Here is a 17,093-nt window from a genome sequence, read left to right as displayed (position 1 = left end):
CGTATAAAACCCCATATTTTCTGCCATACTCTTAACATATATGCAATACAAGAAACAAATATGTCCATAATAGGAAACATGATTCTATCTTTGGATAATGCATTCTTCTACTATCCCTGAAGTAGACTTCTCCCCCATAACCTTCAGAGAAGACTGTAAACCCCCAAGGACAGGGATTTCTGTTACATTCACTGATTTATCCCAAATGCCATGAACAATGCAGTGTCTAATAAAAATTTATTGAAAGAATAAATAAATACAACCTAAATCCCAAACTACATAAAAAAAACCCTGAAAACCAGGAAGTGAGATTTTAAAACAATACACATAATCAACTTGATATGGCCCAGTTAAGTCTACTAACTTTCAATATAGCATCATTCTAAGGTGAAATATTCTGCTCAATAAGATTATAATTATAGAGTAGCTAATAAGATATTTTAAAAAATCTGTTGGCATTTATCAATATTAAATGACTTCCAAATTCTCTTATTCCAATATTTTTCAGACATTTTATTCTTTGCATTTATACTTGAAAAAAGAGTAGCAGAGAATACATTTTAAAAAGTGCAGCATATAGGTTAATGGAAAGGCTTTACCTATGACTTTATTCTTCTTTCCATTTTTTATAGGTGTACAAAGCAAACTTCTAATGCACTGCTGGTTTATATTTCCGGTGTTTTCACTCTAAACAAAAACAAAAACAAAACAGCTAAAATGATAAAAAGATTGATTTGTCCATTAGAGATCATATGAACCATATGGCAAATGTGAATCCACTAAGAGAGTCCCCTTTTATTAGCTGGAGAAAACACTGAAATGCAGAAAAAGTACACATTATAATGAAGTTCACATAAATGCAATGTGAAGCAACCAGTCTTTATTTAAAAATAATGTCCAAGATTTATATGTTTCCATGAAAACTTCCCAAGTACTTTATAGTAATTTTAAGTAAAATATTCCTGCTATTATACTGGTAGAATACATGTCACAAATAATTTAACAAGAGGGGCAGAATTCAAAAGCATCCTTCTACCTAAACAATGATGTTGCAACCTGTTCTTTGGTAATACCAATGTTTCTATCACCCATAATATTAAAGTTCTAAAAAGGTCTCCCAGATATGCAAATCACAAGATCAAAGCACTTGTTTTTCTGACATAGATGAGAGAAAATGCTAGAATGCAAAGTTTCTAGTGCTTGAGACATGATCCTAATAGCTTTTCTGTCAAGGAAAACAAATATTCATTTTCCTGCAGAACAACTCACTATGGTAGGTTACCAATTACATATATTCAAGTCATATGCAATTTAATTTCTGTGGATAAATGTAGAACACCAGCAATAGTATTTAAGAAATGTCATTTGACCTTATATATGTAATAAATTACCTAGAGTACCAAATGAATATATAACAGTCCACTAATACACATTTAAAACACTGAAAATGGTGCAAAGAAAAATAACCAATACAGCTCTCAATAGTGTTGTAAGATATTTTGTTCTCCTTTATCAGACCAGGGAAAGCACAGATCACTCTTAGTTCATTTAAGGACTGGTCTTTCAGTTGTCAATAACTGCTTATATACAAATTTAGGGGAAAACAGTCTTCTAGTCTGAAATCTAAAATTGAGTTACTTACAGTCCAAGGAAATCTTTTATCCTTACTGACATCTGGGATATTAAGTGGTTCCATAGTATTTTTGACATATTGAGCATACATATAATTGATTTTGTTTGAATCACGTTCTCTGTGAAAATAACAGATATGAGTTCCTTCTATGTAGTAAAAAAAAAGAAAACAGAGTAAATAAATTATAAAAGAGAAACATAACAGTCTTAAACGTAAAAATCTATATCTTCACTGGAAAATGCAGCCTGTTAATGTGTTTGATGATTTACAATTCTGGTAGCTCCTACAAACATTTTAAAAATACAAAAGTCCACAACTACTTACTTATCTAAAATACATCATATGTACAGGAGGCACATCCCTAATCTGAAGGTTGGAAATCTAAAACACTCCAGAATCTGAAAGGTCTAGAGCACTGACTAAGACCACAGTGGAAATTTCTACACCTGACACCATGTGATCAGTCACAATCAGATTTGCAGGTACACTAAAAATGTTGTATCAATGACCTTCAGGCCAGATTTATAAGGTATACACAAAACAGAAATGGATTTCCTGTTCAGACCTGGGTCCCATCCTTAAGATATATCATTATGCTTCTGATCCCAAGAATTTTGAATAAAGGATATTTGACCTTACTTCTCAAGACTAAACTGATAATCTGTGAAGGCATGAAAATTATCACATACAGCAGATGTAATCGTAGTCTCTTAGGGACCTATCATGTGAATATTATCTGAGTGACATTCAAGGAAAGGTTAAGAGAATGTTTAAAACTATTAATATTTAAAAAAAACTATTAATATTTTATAAACAGCAACAGAATGGAGAAAAGTAAATAAGAAGCAGCTCTACTAATGAAAAAAGATGAAAATTACGTGAGAGAAGTCAGTCTTGTGTAATTCTTTAAAGTAACAATAATAATTATTCTTATCATAATTATGTTAACAGTAAAGACCAGCAGAAACTCTAAATACTTAAGTAACTTGTAAGAGGTTATAAATTCAAATTCCCAGGAGTTGACATAAAGATGGAAGCACTATAATTACCTATAAATCAACAGATACCTAATTCCTTTTGTAATTCTCTGGAAATCTTGTTTTTCTAATGGTTATTTTAGTGAAAAATGTATACCAGATTTATTAAAGTTATAAGATGCCATATTTATTTATTACTCTATAAGGAATTTTCCTAAGTTCTCAGTTCTGTACTCAGTAAATATAGATGGAACGCATGCTCCATTAGGTAAACTTCTACAGGCTAGTAACTGTTATAGGGAACTTGCAACCTCTACTAGAGGGCTGTGCAGAATGAAAAATACAGTTTTAGTTGCAACAACTATTAGGGTAGGATCTGGTGCAGGGCCTGCCAACTCTTCCCTCAATAACTGCTCTTTTCTCCATCTGAATGCACTGTCACCTAGAATAAAGACTAAATTCTAGCCACCCTAATGTTAGTATCACCACATGACTAAGTCCTGGTCAAGAGGATGTAAGAGGAAATGTGTGAGGCAGCTTCTAGAAACCTTACCAAAGAGGCAGCTCATGCCTCCTCTCAGCTCTTCTTGTCCCTATCCTCCACCTTAACTGTTTAACACACACACATGATGGCTGCAGCTGTCTCCTTGATCCTGAAGGGAAGGATCCTACCCTAGACATGTACAGTAGAACACCCAAAGATGCCTGGATTCCTGAGGGCTTTGTGGTGTAGGAGCACCAACCCTGAGCTGCCACCCTCTGAGCTTTTGCAGCAGAGTAAGAATACTGCATTCTAGGTTAAGCTATTTCTGCTTTGGGCTTTCATGTCTCACAGGCTAGGATTTCATGCATCCTGGTCAATAGAGTTGGTACCCATGCAAATACCACACATATAGAGAAGATGGACAGAGAGCACTTAAATGGAGTAGGTTGAGGAGGTGGCATTACAGAAATGCATAAATGGTTAGCTAAGAGTTAAAAAGAGAAGAAAGGTATCGGGATTCAAAGAGAGGATATTCCAGGTAGAAAAAGGCAATATAAAACACTGTGTTCAAATGGAAGCATTCTCTGTGCATCTGGGAAACATTTAATGGTTAGATTGTCAGGATTAATGCGATGATCTCAAGCAGAAAATGCTAAGCTAGGACAGACAGTGGATAGGGTTAGGGTTAGGGTTAGGGTTAGGGTTAGGGTTAGGGTTAGGGTTAGGGAAGATTTTTGAAAGTACAATGTAAAGAATATGGATGATATAATTTTTTATATAATGGGAATATCATGGTACCTTGAGAATGTGCCTCTCAGCTGCAACTGCAGGAAGTGTAACTGACCAGTGTCTCCAGTTGCTGTGATATGGAACCCAAAACCAAGTGTGCATGTAGGCCACACCTCCCAGGGTTGCTCCTAGTCAAGGACTGAGCACAGCAAGGAGACTAAGGTAGGAGTGTTTCTGGGAGATCCAGAATTCCTCTGCCAGGAAACTGGCTAAAGACTCCCAAACAGCCTTGCCAACCATTCCTTAGGATTGCTCGGCTACCACATTTCCCTTCTTCCTCCTTTCCCCCTCTTCTTCACCGTAGGGCACTTTGCGTTGGTCAGCTGGATCTCCCAGCTTCTCTAGGTTCCTTCCGCTTTTAATCTCACAAGACATTTCCCCTAATAAATTTCTGCACGTTTGGTCCAGACTTGGCATCTGCTTCTTGGAAGACCTGGGCTAACTCAGCCATCTAAGGCTTTGTGTACAGCAGATACCAGATGGAGTTGCTTGTGAGTGCATTCTAGGGAAGACAGATTTGGGGACGTGGAGCTTGAAAAAAGATTAAGTTCTGTCCTTTAGAATTAAATGGAGTCAGTTCAGGCAAACCAAAATCTGAAAAGTATATCATACAAAATTATAAATAATTAAAAAATGAAAAATAAAAAAAAATCAGAGACAGAAAAATAGCTAACACTTACTGAGTATTTATTATGGGTCTGATATCTATTTTTTTTTAACTCTGAGTTTAAGATTTATTTATTTATTTGAAAGGCAGAGTTACAGAGAGGTAGAGGCAGAGAGAGGGAGAGAGATCTTCCATCTGCTGGTTCACTCCCCAGACGGCTGCAAGGGCCAGAGTTGTGCCGATCTGAAGGCAGGAGCCAGGAGCTTCTTCCAGATCTCCCAGGTGGGTGCAGGGGCCCAAGGATTTAAGTCATCTCCCACTGCTTTCCCAGGCCATAGCAGAGAGCTGGATTGGAAGTGGAGTAGCCTGGCCTTGAACCTGCACCTACATGGGATGCTGGCATTGCAGGCGGTGGCTTTACCCATTATAACACAGCACCGGCCTCTGATATCTACTTTTTTAATAAAATAAAAAAATTATATGACAAGAAAGTCTTTTTATTGAATCATTAGAATAAAGGCTAACTTTGAAATATTTTGCTGACATAAGCCATTAACTTTAAATGACTTTTATGACTATAAAATGAGTTAATCAGTTAAATTGAGTATCTTTTAAGGTAATCATACTGGCCTTATATATTCTTTATATTAAAAATATCTTTATTTTAGGACTGTATTAAGGACTGTCTTAAAATCTTTATTTTAGGATTGTGATTCTTAAAAATGGGGGTGGAGGGTGGAGTGCTACCATGGTGGTGCAGTGGGTTAAGCCATTGCCTGTGACACCAGTATCCCATTTGGGAGTGCTTGTTTGAGTCCCAGCTTCTCTGCTTCCAGTCCAGCTCCTTGCTAATGTGCCTAGGAAGGCAGTATATAATAGCCCATTGGAAGACCAGGATAGGACTCCTGGTTCCTAGCTTCAGCCTGGCCCATACCTGGCTGTTGGAGCCATCTAGTGAGTGAACCAGCAGATGGAAGATCTCCCCATCAGACCTCACTCCTCTGTCACTCTTCCTTTCAAATAAATAAATCTTTTTTTTTTTTTTAATGAGAAGATACCTTCCATTTTGTCTACAAAGAAGGAATATGGTATTCATTAGAAACAAAAGTGTACTTTGCTTTGGTTGTTTGAAAAATCGTATTCACCAGTAGAGGTCAGTATTATTACATCAAGTCACTGAGTTTGTTCTCCTATCATTAAAATTACAAGACCTGACTGTATTAATAATAAAAATCAGCATAACGTTTTCCAAATTCCTAACAGGGATCACTTTTCAGTTAATTACACAGACATATCCTGCTTCACACATATCCACAGGTAAATGTAGATAATTCATCATTTTATACTTTCAATATGTAATATCATATCAGTTTCCCTATTGTCCTGGGAAGAAAAAGGTAAATATGTAGGTATAATTGTATATGTTTACATAAATAGAGATTCATTAATTATGCAATCCACATGGTAAAATATTCAAATATTTACATATGTCTTAACTGGAAGCTTTCTAAAATATTTATTTCCAAAAAGCAACTAAGATGTTAGAGGATCATAAAATCAAGATAATATATATTAGTGCCCTTCCAACAGATAAGAAATTTAATAACTGAGCAGAATTATATAGCCTAATACTAGAATTTAAGAACACACACACACCAGGTCAGGCATATATTATCACATACTCAAAAAGGGTTCAGTGCTAACTAAAACAAAATCAAATATGCCAGAAAAAGCAAATGGCATGGGCCTTGGGAAAGCATAGGCCTGGAGATGGGATATTAACCTTCAGCTCATGACCAATAAGACTAAGAGGGGATTAAAGGCCAGAAAATTCAGTTATGACCATGTGAACCAAAAACTTTCTGGATAGAGATACCACACCCTAGCTGCCGGGACTACCCACTCCATACCCAGTTCAGCAGAGAAGGCCTACCTCAGGTACACTCTGAATATAATCAATTCCCCATTAGCCCCCAAGTTGTGAAGTCTGTCCCCCTGTTATTTCTAAAACTTTTTTAATAGGAGAAAAGGTCTTTCATTATATCATATTGTTAACATAATAGTCTCACAATAATGTGTTTTGATGTTAATACACACACCTGCGGTAACGGTGTATCTACCTCGATAGGAGAAGACTTGGGAGAACCAGGCATGTGCGGGAAGGTAAGCGGGGCAGGAGAGCGGAGAGGCCCACAGGAGGCTGCACAGCGCAGCTTCTGCAGAGCTCTCCACACTGTGGGGCCGGCCTTGCTGAGGGCCAGCAGGAGCAGGCTCTGCACCCTCGGCCAGTTCTGCCGATACGATCTGAAGCCATGATTTCGCTTTGTTTTGTTTTCCACCTATAAATAATTTCTTCCCATTTTTTTATGATGAACAGTTTGAAATGCACAGGAAAATTCAAACAAAGAGGAAAGCAAAGTGATTATCCAATTCTTGGTTTCAACATTTTTTTTTTTTTTTTGACAGGCAGAGTGGACAATGAGAGAAAGGGAGAGAAAAGGTCTTCCTTTGCCGTTGATTCACCCTTCAATGGCCGCTGCAGCCAGCGCGCTGCTTCCAGCGCACCGCACTGATCCGAAGCCAGGAGCCAGGTGTTTCTCCTGGTCTCTCATGGGGTGCAGGGCCCAAGCACTTGAGCCATCCTCCTCTGCACTCCCTGGCCACAGCAGAGAGCTGTCCTGGAAGAGGGGCAACCGGGACAGAATCCAGCGCCCCAACCAGGACTAGAACCCGGTGTGCCGGCGCCACAGGCGGAGGATTAGCCTATTGAGCCAAGGTGACAGCCTCAACAATTTTTAATATTTGGTCATATTGTTTTATCTATACATGGATGTGTACATATATCTATTTGTTTAAATATACTAAATATAAAAATATTTACTTATTTACCTTTGGCTATACCATTTTAAAGTAAGTTGCAGACATCATGACACTTTAAATATTTCAGCATGAATCTAAAACTAGAGCATTCTCCAACTAATGATAATGTCTTTTTAATTCCAAAAAAAAAGCAATTCCTTATTACCATCTAGTATCCAGTCCATATAGAAATTTCCAATTTTCCCAAAAATGTCTTTGAGGGCTGTTTTATTTTGCTTTCAACCAGGATCTAATCAAGGTTTAAGTAATGCATTTAGCTATTATGTCAACAAGAAAAGTACCCTCCATCCATTTTATTCCATGATACTGAATAATAGACCAGGCCATTTATCTTAAAGAATGTTCTGTAGTCTACATGGGCACAGAGGTAATTTCTAAAGTGCCACCATCGAGATGATTAGTTACTGAGAACCATATGGTATGTACTGTGACACCACTCATTACATGAAATAATTCTCTGATAGGTCACTTGCATTGCAAAAATCCTAGGACTTTAATGTCAAATAGTAAACTTGAAGCCATGTTCTTTTCCACATAAGGTTCTTACATATAATGTCAATAATTAGAAATAAACTAGTTTGAAACAAATGAATAGTAAACAATGAATTCCTGACACTTAGCGTAAAAAATTTATATTCTTTAGAATATCCTATAACTTGAGCAAACAAAGCTATTTTTTTTTTTTGCTAGGGGTGAAAGAAGGAATATGAGAAAGAATATTTGGTAGTTTAAATCCATTTAAAATTCTTCAGAAAATTGATGGCTATATACCATCTTTATATTTTGTAATATAAATTTAAGACAATAACATCTATAACCTCTATCACATAAACAGTTTATGTTGTTTCTTAGCAACATCACTAAAAATGAATACAAATTTAAAAACAATGAAAAGTGTGGAAAAGCACTGAACTACAATGGAGATATCTGATCTGTTTCTAGGGGGTATGTGTACTGGTTATGATGGGGGCCATGGGATTCCTTCTGTTATTATTTAAATCCTCATGGCCAACTCTAAATCAGAACCGACTTCAGAAAACTGTGTGCAGGATACTATCAGATTTCTAGTAAGGATTCAATATGCAATGAATAAAAACAATTGAAATATTGTACTTATGGCTTTTAAATGAACCCATTTGTAATAATTCTCAGGTCAACTGTAGAGACATAGAAAAGTATTTTCACAACTCAAATTATTTTTGAGGGAGAAATGATCTGTAGATTATATCTATATGTCTAAGGTCAAACTGATCATAAAATAATTCTTTAGCCAGTATTATATACCTCTGATAAAGATAAATAGAGAATAAGTTATTTTACCTTGTTAAAGTATCAGATGATTTTTCTAATTCCTCACATTCCATGTGAAACACACTAGAAAAAGAATCCTGAAAACAAGAGTGACAACACAGATGAAGAAATAAGTTCGACAGGGTTATGGATACTATCTAGACACAGACATAGGTGTTGTAGAATTGATCAGACTCCAATACTTTTAATATATTTTTACTAACTTGCAGATTACATTGGTTTAAGTACTCATTTCATGACATCCTCAAAGTGCTTGCCATCATTAAAGGCTTTGTTCACACAGTTTGATTGTCACTTGCTAAAAAGCTTATTTGAGTACTATGTGGTTTATTTTTAATTTAATTTTTTTGACAGGCAGAGTTAGACAGTGAGAGAGAGAGACAGAGAGAAAGGTCTTCCTTCTGTTGGTTCACCCCCCAAATGGCCGCTATGGCCGGCGGACTGCGCCGATCCGAGGCCAGGAGCCAGGTACTTATCCTGGTCTCCCATGGGGTGCAGGGCCCAAGCACCTGGGCCATCCTCCACTGCACTCCCTGGCCACAGCAGAGAGCTGGCCTGGAAGAAGAGCAACCGGGACAGAATCCGGTGCCCCTACTGGGACTAGAACCCGGTGTGCCGGTGCCGCAGGCAGAGAATTAGCCTCATGAGCTGCGGTGCCGGCCATATGTGGTTTATTTTTGTCTATGAAGTATTAAATAGATTAGTTTCAAATTCCCCTATGCTCCAGCAAGTATTCAGTCCAGCAGTTAAGGCACTGGTTTAGACAACTGCATCTTCTAACTCCTGCTGCCAGCTGGTACAGACCTGGGGAGGCAGCTGTGATGCCTTCAGTAACTGAGCACCTGCCATCCTGGTGGGACACCTTGGATTCTGTTCCCAGGTCCTGGCTTTGGCCTACCCCCACATCTGTCGTGGGCTTTTGGGGAATGAACCAACAGATGAGAATTCTCTGTCTGCTTCTCAAATAAACTAAAAAAAATATATTTTTCAAATGTTTCTACATTTATTCAAAGTCTTTAAATTTTAGTGTTAGGCATACATTCCTTACTGTTCTTAGATTTCAGCTAAAGATGTCTTTTTTAAAAGATGTATCATTAAGTAATATTTTATATTAAGTAATACATTATAAGATTATTAAAATAATTGTGAAGACTTTAGCAACATAAATACTTTAAAATTTATTTTGTAAATCACAACACATATTTGTATCCATGCTATATTTACAATGGAATAAAGAAGATTTAGAAGGAAATGCAGAAATAGAACAATGATACTATAATCAGGAAAAAACTTAGTACTTTTTCTTCTGCCTACAATTTGACTTTTGCTCATACTGCAATATTTTTAATAAAAATTTTTGTAATGTAAATGAATATCAGTTCACCTAATTCCTTTTCTAAATCCAACAACTTAAGTTGTCAAAAGTGAACAAGGCATAGTCATGGGCACATTGTTGAGAGTTCAAAGTGCCAGTGATCCAGCTGAATTTGCCACCATGACAAGTGTTAAATGGTAGAAGCATGCACTGAATGTTAATTAAATGATATCAAAGATGTCTAAAAAAGGAATGTCTCATGTATAACTTTCAAAAATTAAATGCTAAAGAGCAGGTCACAGAGAAAAAATGATAAATTGCCATATCACTTTAATGAATTCTGACCTGAACTTTAAAAGGATAGCTGTTATCTTATAATCATCTCTATATTAAGCATTATATAACAGATTGAAAATACAAAATAGTAGCTGTAAAAATATTGATTATGTTTTAGCACAGTGAATTATTTTTTGATATCATATTAATAAGAATTTTGTATTAATCAACACTTCCTTTCTGACATACACACATCTGAGATGTTTCAGATCATGTTGGGTCACACAGTCTAGTCATTATCTGAATCAATTAAAAAATTTTAGATATAAATTAAGCATTGAATAGCTTTTATTATTCTACTTTCCTCCAAAAACATATACCCAGGTATACATACATTTAGTAATATTCCCTCTATTGGGCTATGCTTTCTGATTTCTAAATAATTCTTGGTGAAAAGAAATTTGTATAATCAGCCCACTTAGAATGGGGATCCACCTGTTCATAGCAACTCATGATCATGAAAACTAAGTACATCGTAACGACAATGAATTTCTCCATCCAGATGGTGTAACCTTGACAGAAGCCAACACAGACATTCATGGTAACTACTCAGCAGCTGGGGACAGAGGTAAAAGGGGGCCATCCTCATCCCCCACCTCTCACAAGACAGAACGGCTCATATTCTGATTGGCTTTACATAATTATTTGTATATAGCTGGGTATGAGGCAGGGCTCTGAGGCTACAATAAAGTTTATAAGCATTGCTTTCAGAAATATAGGTTTTGGGCTGGCACCGCGGCTCAATAGGCTAATCCTCTGCCTGCGGCGCCGGCACACCGGGTTCTAGTCCTAGTCTGGGCACCGGATTCTGTCCCGGTTGCCCCTCTTCCAGGACAGCTCCCTGCTGTGGCCAGGGAGTGCAGTGGAGGATGGCCCAAGTGCTTGGGCCCTGCACCCCATGGGAGACCAGGAGAAGCACCTGGCTCTTGCCTTCGGATCAGCGCAGTGCGCTGGCTGCAGCGTGCTGGTCGCGGTGGCCATTGGAGGGTGAACCAACGGCAAAGGAAGACCCTTTCTCTCTGTCTCTCTCTCTCACTGTCCACTCTGCCTGTCAAAAAACGAAACAAAACAAAACAAAACAAAAAAAAGGCCAGCACCGCGGCTCAATAGGCTAATCCTCCACCTAGCAGCGCCGGCACCCCGGGTTCTAGTCCCGGTCGGGGCGCCGGATTCTGTCCCGGTTGCCCCTCTTCCAGGACAGCTCTCTGCAGTGGCCAGGGAAGGCAGTGGAGGATGGCCCAAGTGCTTGGGCCCTGCACCCCATGGGAGACCAGGAGAAGTACCTGGCTCCTGCCATTGCATCAGCGCGGTGCGCCGGCCGCAGCGTGCCAGCCGCGGCAGCCATTGGAGGGTGAACCAACGGCAAAGGAAGACCTTTCTCTCTGTCTCTCTCTCTCACTGTCCACTCTGCCTGTCAAAAAAAAAAAAAAAAAAAAAAAAAAAAAAAAAGAAATACAGGTTTTGAATCAGCCCTTAAGGTGTTTGGATCTGGCTAAAAAGCCCATGGGAGTTTCGCAGGCATGGAAAGCCAAGACACTGTGGCAAAAAAAACAAAAAAAACAAACACCCTAAATGAAAGATCTCTGTGAGTGAGATCTCAGTGGAAAGAACGGGCCATCAAAGGAGGAGGTATCTTTCTCTGAAGGGAGGAGAGGACTTCCACTTGGACTATGGCCTTGTCTAAATAAGATCGGAGTTGGCGAACTCAAAAGGCTTCCATAGCCTGGGCAGCTCATGACAAGAGCCTCAGGTGATTACTGATGTCATAAATATGAGTGTCAACTGTTAAATCAACAACAGCAGTCACTGTGCACCTACTCCCCATGTAGGACCTCTGCCCTTAATGTGTTGTACTATGAGAATTAATGGTAAAACTACTACTCAAACAGTACTCTATACGTTGTGTGTCTTTGTGGGTGCAGTCTGTTGAAATCTTTACTTAGTATACACTAAGTTGATCTTCTGTATATAAAGATAATTGAAAATGAATCATGATGAAGAATGGGATGGGAGAAGGAGTGGAGGATGGGATGGTTGTGGGTGGGAGGGAGGTTATGGGGGTAAAAGCTGCTATCATTCTAAAGTTGTACTTTGGAAATTTATATTTATTAAATAAAAGTTGAAAAGAAAAACAAACTAAATAAATGGTAGTGATAAAGAAAGAAATATAGGTTTCTGTCTTTCTTTTTTGTAAGTTTATTTTTTGAAAGTCTTTCTTTTTTGTTTTATTTATTTATTTGTATTTTATTTATTTATTTGCAATAATCAAAGCAAGTACAATGATATACTTAGGTTATAGTTGTTTATGTAATCCAGCAAGGTATGACCAATTTTGCATTCAAATATTAGATTTGGTTCTGCTTCCATACAGGATCCTCCATCTGTTGCTTCACTCCCCAGAGGGCCACAACGGTCAGGACTGGGCCAGACTGAAGTGAGAAGCCAGGAGCTCCATCTGGAGGGCCTGTGTGGGTGGCAGAGGCCCAAACACTTGGACCATCTGCAACTGCTTTTCCCAGGTCACCAGCAGGGAGCTGGATCAGAAGTGGAGCAGTCGGGACACAAACTGGCACTCATACGGGATGACAGTGTCACAGGAGGCAGCTTTACCAGCTATGCCACACGCTGGCCCCCAAGTTTCTGTCTTTCTGAAAATAAAAAAGTCATACTCTGTACTCACGGAGCAATCTTCATCCACTATGAAAATAGTGCATTTCTGCACCTGCATGAATGAGATAATAGTCGCAGCTATTTTCTTCAAAATTACTTCTAATGATTGTTGTTCTTCAAAAATTAAGCTAGCAAGGTCAAGTAGCACCTAATCAAAAAAATGAAGGTTATTATTTATTAATTGCAATTATCAAAGCAAATACAATGATATACTTAGGTTATAGTTGTTTATGTAATATAGCGAGGTATGACCAAGTTTGCATTCAAGTATGAAATTTGGTTCTGCTCCATACAAGATTCCCTATTGACAGTTAATGTAGTTAGGATAGTGATTAAGATCACAGACTCTGAAGCCAGACGGAGTGATCAGTTTTAATCCTAACTTTGCTTCCTGCAAGTTTTGTGGCCTAGGGCAAGTTTCTGGAAAATAGGGATAATAAAAAAAAAAATCACAGAGTTATTGTGAGAGTTAAATAATTTAGTATTTTAAAGCATTTTAGATAGTATCTTGTACACTATTACTGTTGTCCCAAAACTCCTGCGAGACATTTATTAACATTATCAATATTTTCAGAGTTTAGCAAATATTGTCCAAAGTCAACAGACTTTTCAGAGTTCCTTTTGTGTTTTTCCTGGCAATTTCCCCCTTCTCTGAACTCCACACAGAATTTCCTGTAGCTTCAGAAAGCACATATGTGAGGAGAAGGCAGAATAACTTTCCTCCAGAAAACCTACTAGAGGCAATAATATCATAGTCGGGGTCTGAAACACAAGTAGCCATCATTCAGGTGAAGTGGGAAGGGAAACATTTCAGGCGATAGAGATAAAGCAGCACACTGGAAGTTGTGATCAAGTTTTCTGGGAGCGTAGACTCTAAAGAGAAAAACAGATTGTGGGGTTAAGCAGAGAAAGAAGCAGCAAAGCCTTGAATGTTTTTGAAGCAATTTGAACTGTGACAAACTGCACACGGAAGAGGTGTGATGATATCCATGTGTTAAAAATAGGGACAAGATTCAGGCAGGAATGAAGCGGGGCGGGGGTGGACAGGTAGGGAGACACTGCAGCTGAAGACAATGGAAGCCCCAATTCCTTATTAACCCACATTCTAACAGGAGAAAACAGAGGCTGGAGAAGATGAATTATCAAAGAAATCAAAAAAAGTATCACAGAGAATTGAAGTCTCCAGACTGAAAGGAATGACCTGACATGCAGGTACCATCATGATGAAGGAAGAGTCACGTTGTGCAATGATGAAAGCAGAGAGAAATCATCTGAGCTTACAGGAAATAGACAAAAATAAATAATATAAAAGTAAAATAAACATGTATTATATAGTATATTAACATCTCACACATTATACATTATATGGATTATAAATTACATATATATAAAATATCTTCAACAACCCAATGATTAGAACCATATGGATATTAGAAGATAAAGCACTATCATCAAATTCTGAGACTGGTTTTTATTTTTCTTCTTTTTTTTTTTTAAGATTTATTTATTTATTTGGAAAGCACAGTTACAAAGTGAAAGAGACAGAGAGAGAGGGAGACACATACACTCACACACACACACACACACACACACACAATCTACCTTCCATTTCCTTCCCCAAATGTCTGCAACAGTTAGAGCTGGGCTGATCTGAAGCCAGGAGCCAGGAGCTTCCTCCAGGTCTCCCACATGGGTGCAGAGGCCCAGGCATTTGGGTCATCCTCTGCTGTTTTCCCAGGCACATTAGCAGGGAGCTGAACTGGAAGTAGAGCAGCCAAGACTTGAACCAATGCCCATATGAGATGCAGGCGCTGCAGGCAGCAGCCACAGTGCCAGTCCTGGACTGGTTTATCGATTTACAATATTATATCTAGGCAGTAACAGGATGGTACAACAGATCTTTTCATATGTGCTAAGACTTGATCAGAAAGCTTTATTTCACCAATACCCTTTTAAAGGTAAATTGAGAATGAACTGCAATAAAACAAGGAAGTAAACGGAGAAGTTATGGGAGCCAGAAAACAGTGGAAACTTTGTAAGAAGCAATGAAAGAAAATTATATGATAATACCTGTGCAGAAAACAGGGAAAATAGTTTATCTTGGAATACTAAACCTGGGGAATCTAGGGGCAGGTGATTCACATAGCAGTTAAGACTCCACTTGGAACACCCACATCCCATATTAGAGTGTCTGGGTTCAAGTCGCAGCTCAGTTCCCAATTTCAGTTTCCTGCTAATGCACACTGGGAGGTAGAATGTAATGGTTCAAATAGTTGGGTCCCTACCACTCACATGGAAGACTTGGATTGAGTTCCTGACTTTAGCCTGACCCAGTCCTGGATGTTGCAGGTATTTGGGGAGTGAACTTAGATAGGAGATCTCTCTCTGTCTCTGTCTCTCCCTCCCTCCCTCCCCCTCTTTCTCTCTGTGCCTTCTTCCCCTCCCCCCACATACTTCAAGCAAATAACAATGCTTGAATGGAAGATGGAGAACCTCAATTTGGACATCTCCAAGAAAAAAGGGGAACTCAATGGAATGACTAACAGAATGGAGAGTTTGAGAGGGAAAAATCACCAAATGAATAAACAAGGGCAAATGTTTCAAGGGAAAAAGGAAGGAATTCAGAAACATCAGGAAAAAGTGAAAGTTATATATAAAAATAAAATGAACAATAATTTGCATGATCATAGTAATTATAAACACCTTATTTTAGACTGGAACTGTAGAATCAACCTAGACAAAACTTAAGAAAATGTCATCTTGGTTGTAGAGCAATATGCTAGCCAAGTAGGCAAAAAGGTCCAAACTGGAAAAACTAAGGAGTGGTAGAGAGAGATGAAGGGAAAGAGAGGGATGCTAAGAAGCTCATAAAGTACAGAACTACAGTGATATCCTTAGTGAATAGAGCAAGAACTCAAAAGTGTTTATTTAAGATCACAAATGTGACCACCCAGTAACTTCAAATAGTGATGCAATGCTACTGGGAGGTAAGAACAATGTCAGGTAATGGGTAGTGCAGACCATATAAATTCTTCTCTCTTGAGTGATGAATATCGTCTAACAAAAGCAACTGAACATGGAAAACAGGACGTGAAACCAACTATTGGAAGAGACAGCTAAAATATTTAGAAACCGAATCTATACTATTTGGATTTTAATTACATGCATTCTTTATTTGGATAAAATTTTAATTTTTTTAAATAAATTCTGTACTTTCTCTATTTACTAATCACTTACCTGATTTCTCCTGTTCTCCAGCAAAGAAGTCTCATAGAGCTGAGCATTATGAAGGACAATACCACAAAATGCCAAATAAGCAGCAAAGTCCTAGAAAACCAATACGACAACAGCCAAGTAAGAGCTGTCCATACAATAGTTTAAGTATTATTTTCTGAAACACAAAGTATATCCAATAATATTTATAGCTGAAATAAATATTAGAAAGCCGAAAGTGTAGATATTTGTTCTGGATAAAATTAGAATGGTACAACTGGTAGATATCAAGTATTGATAAGTTCCAATAAGATCATGTGATAGGTATACATTAATAGGAGAAAATGGAGAGAGACTAAGATAATCTCTATATTATTTGGAATTGCAACTTGCTCTGTGAGAAATTTAGGGTAGTCTCTGCCTGATATTTAGACTTGGATCTATTCTGGGACTATATAAAAAGATTGCAAGTTATTACTGAAGCGAAAGAAAGTTCAAATACTTAAGAGAATATTGGCAATAGCGGCTTAACAGCAAAAATTATATAAACTTGCAAATATTATTTTTTTTAAGATTTATTTTATTTATTTGAAAGACAGAGTTACAGAGAGAGGCAGAGGTAGAGAGAGAGGTCTTCTATCCGCTGGTTCATTCCCTAAATGGCCACAACAGCCAGAGCTGAGCCAATACAAAGCCAGGAGACAGGAGCTTCCTCTGGTCTCCCACATGGGTACAGGGGCCCAAGGACTTGGGCCATCTTCTATCTACTGCTTTTCCAGCCCCTAGCAGAGAGCTGGATCGGAAGTGGAACAGCCAGGACTCAAATCGGCGCCCATATGGGATGCCAGCATTGCAGGTGGCGGCTTTACCCACTACAC

General features: G+C 38.2%; 1 protein-coding gene across 7 annotated transcripts in view; it reads right to left on the bottom strand.

Moving 5' to 3' along the window:
- The window catches only part of PDE5A (phosphodiesterase 5A), a 159,266-nt gene that overhangs the window by 80,688 nt on the left and 61,485 nt on the right, over positions 1–17,093 (bottom strand). For all 7 annotated transcript variants that reach the window (XM_002717227.6, XM_008267901.5, XM_008267898.5 and 4 more), the window contains exons 5-9: positions 16,240–16,329; positions 13,013–13,150; positions 8,691–8,758; positions 1,643–1,751; positions 600–687 (exon numbers count right to left, since the gene is read on the bottom strand). In XM_002717227.6, the coding sequence (XP_002717273.1) occupies positions 600–687; positions 1,643–1,751; positions 8,691–8,758; positions 13,013–13,150; positions 16,240–16,329 (493 nt within the window). The remainder of the gene's footprint in view (positions 1–599; positions 688–1,642; positions 1,752–8,690; positions 8,759–13,012; positions 13,151–16,239; positions 16,330–17,093) is intronic.

This window comes from Oryctolagus cuniculus, chromosome 8 (genome assembly GCF_051225735.1).
Source record: "Oryctolagus cuniculus isolate XC-2025 breed Fujian yellow rabbit chromosome 8, ASM5122573v1, whole genome shotgun sequence".
Lineage (NCBI taxonomy): Eukaryota > Metazoa > Chordata > Mammalia > Lagomorpha > Leporidae > Oryctolagus > Oryctolagus cuniculus.
Note: the sequence above shows the minus strand (reverse complement) of the source record. Positions and strands in the feature narration are given on the sequence as shown.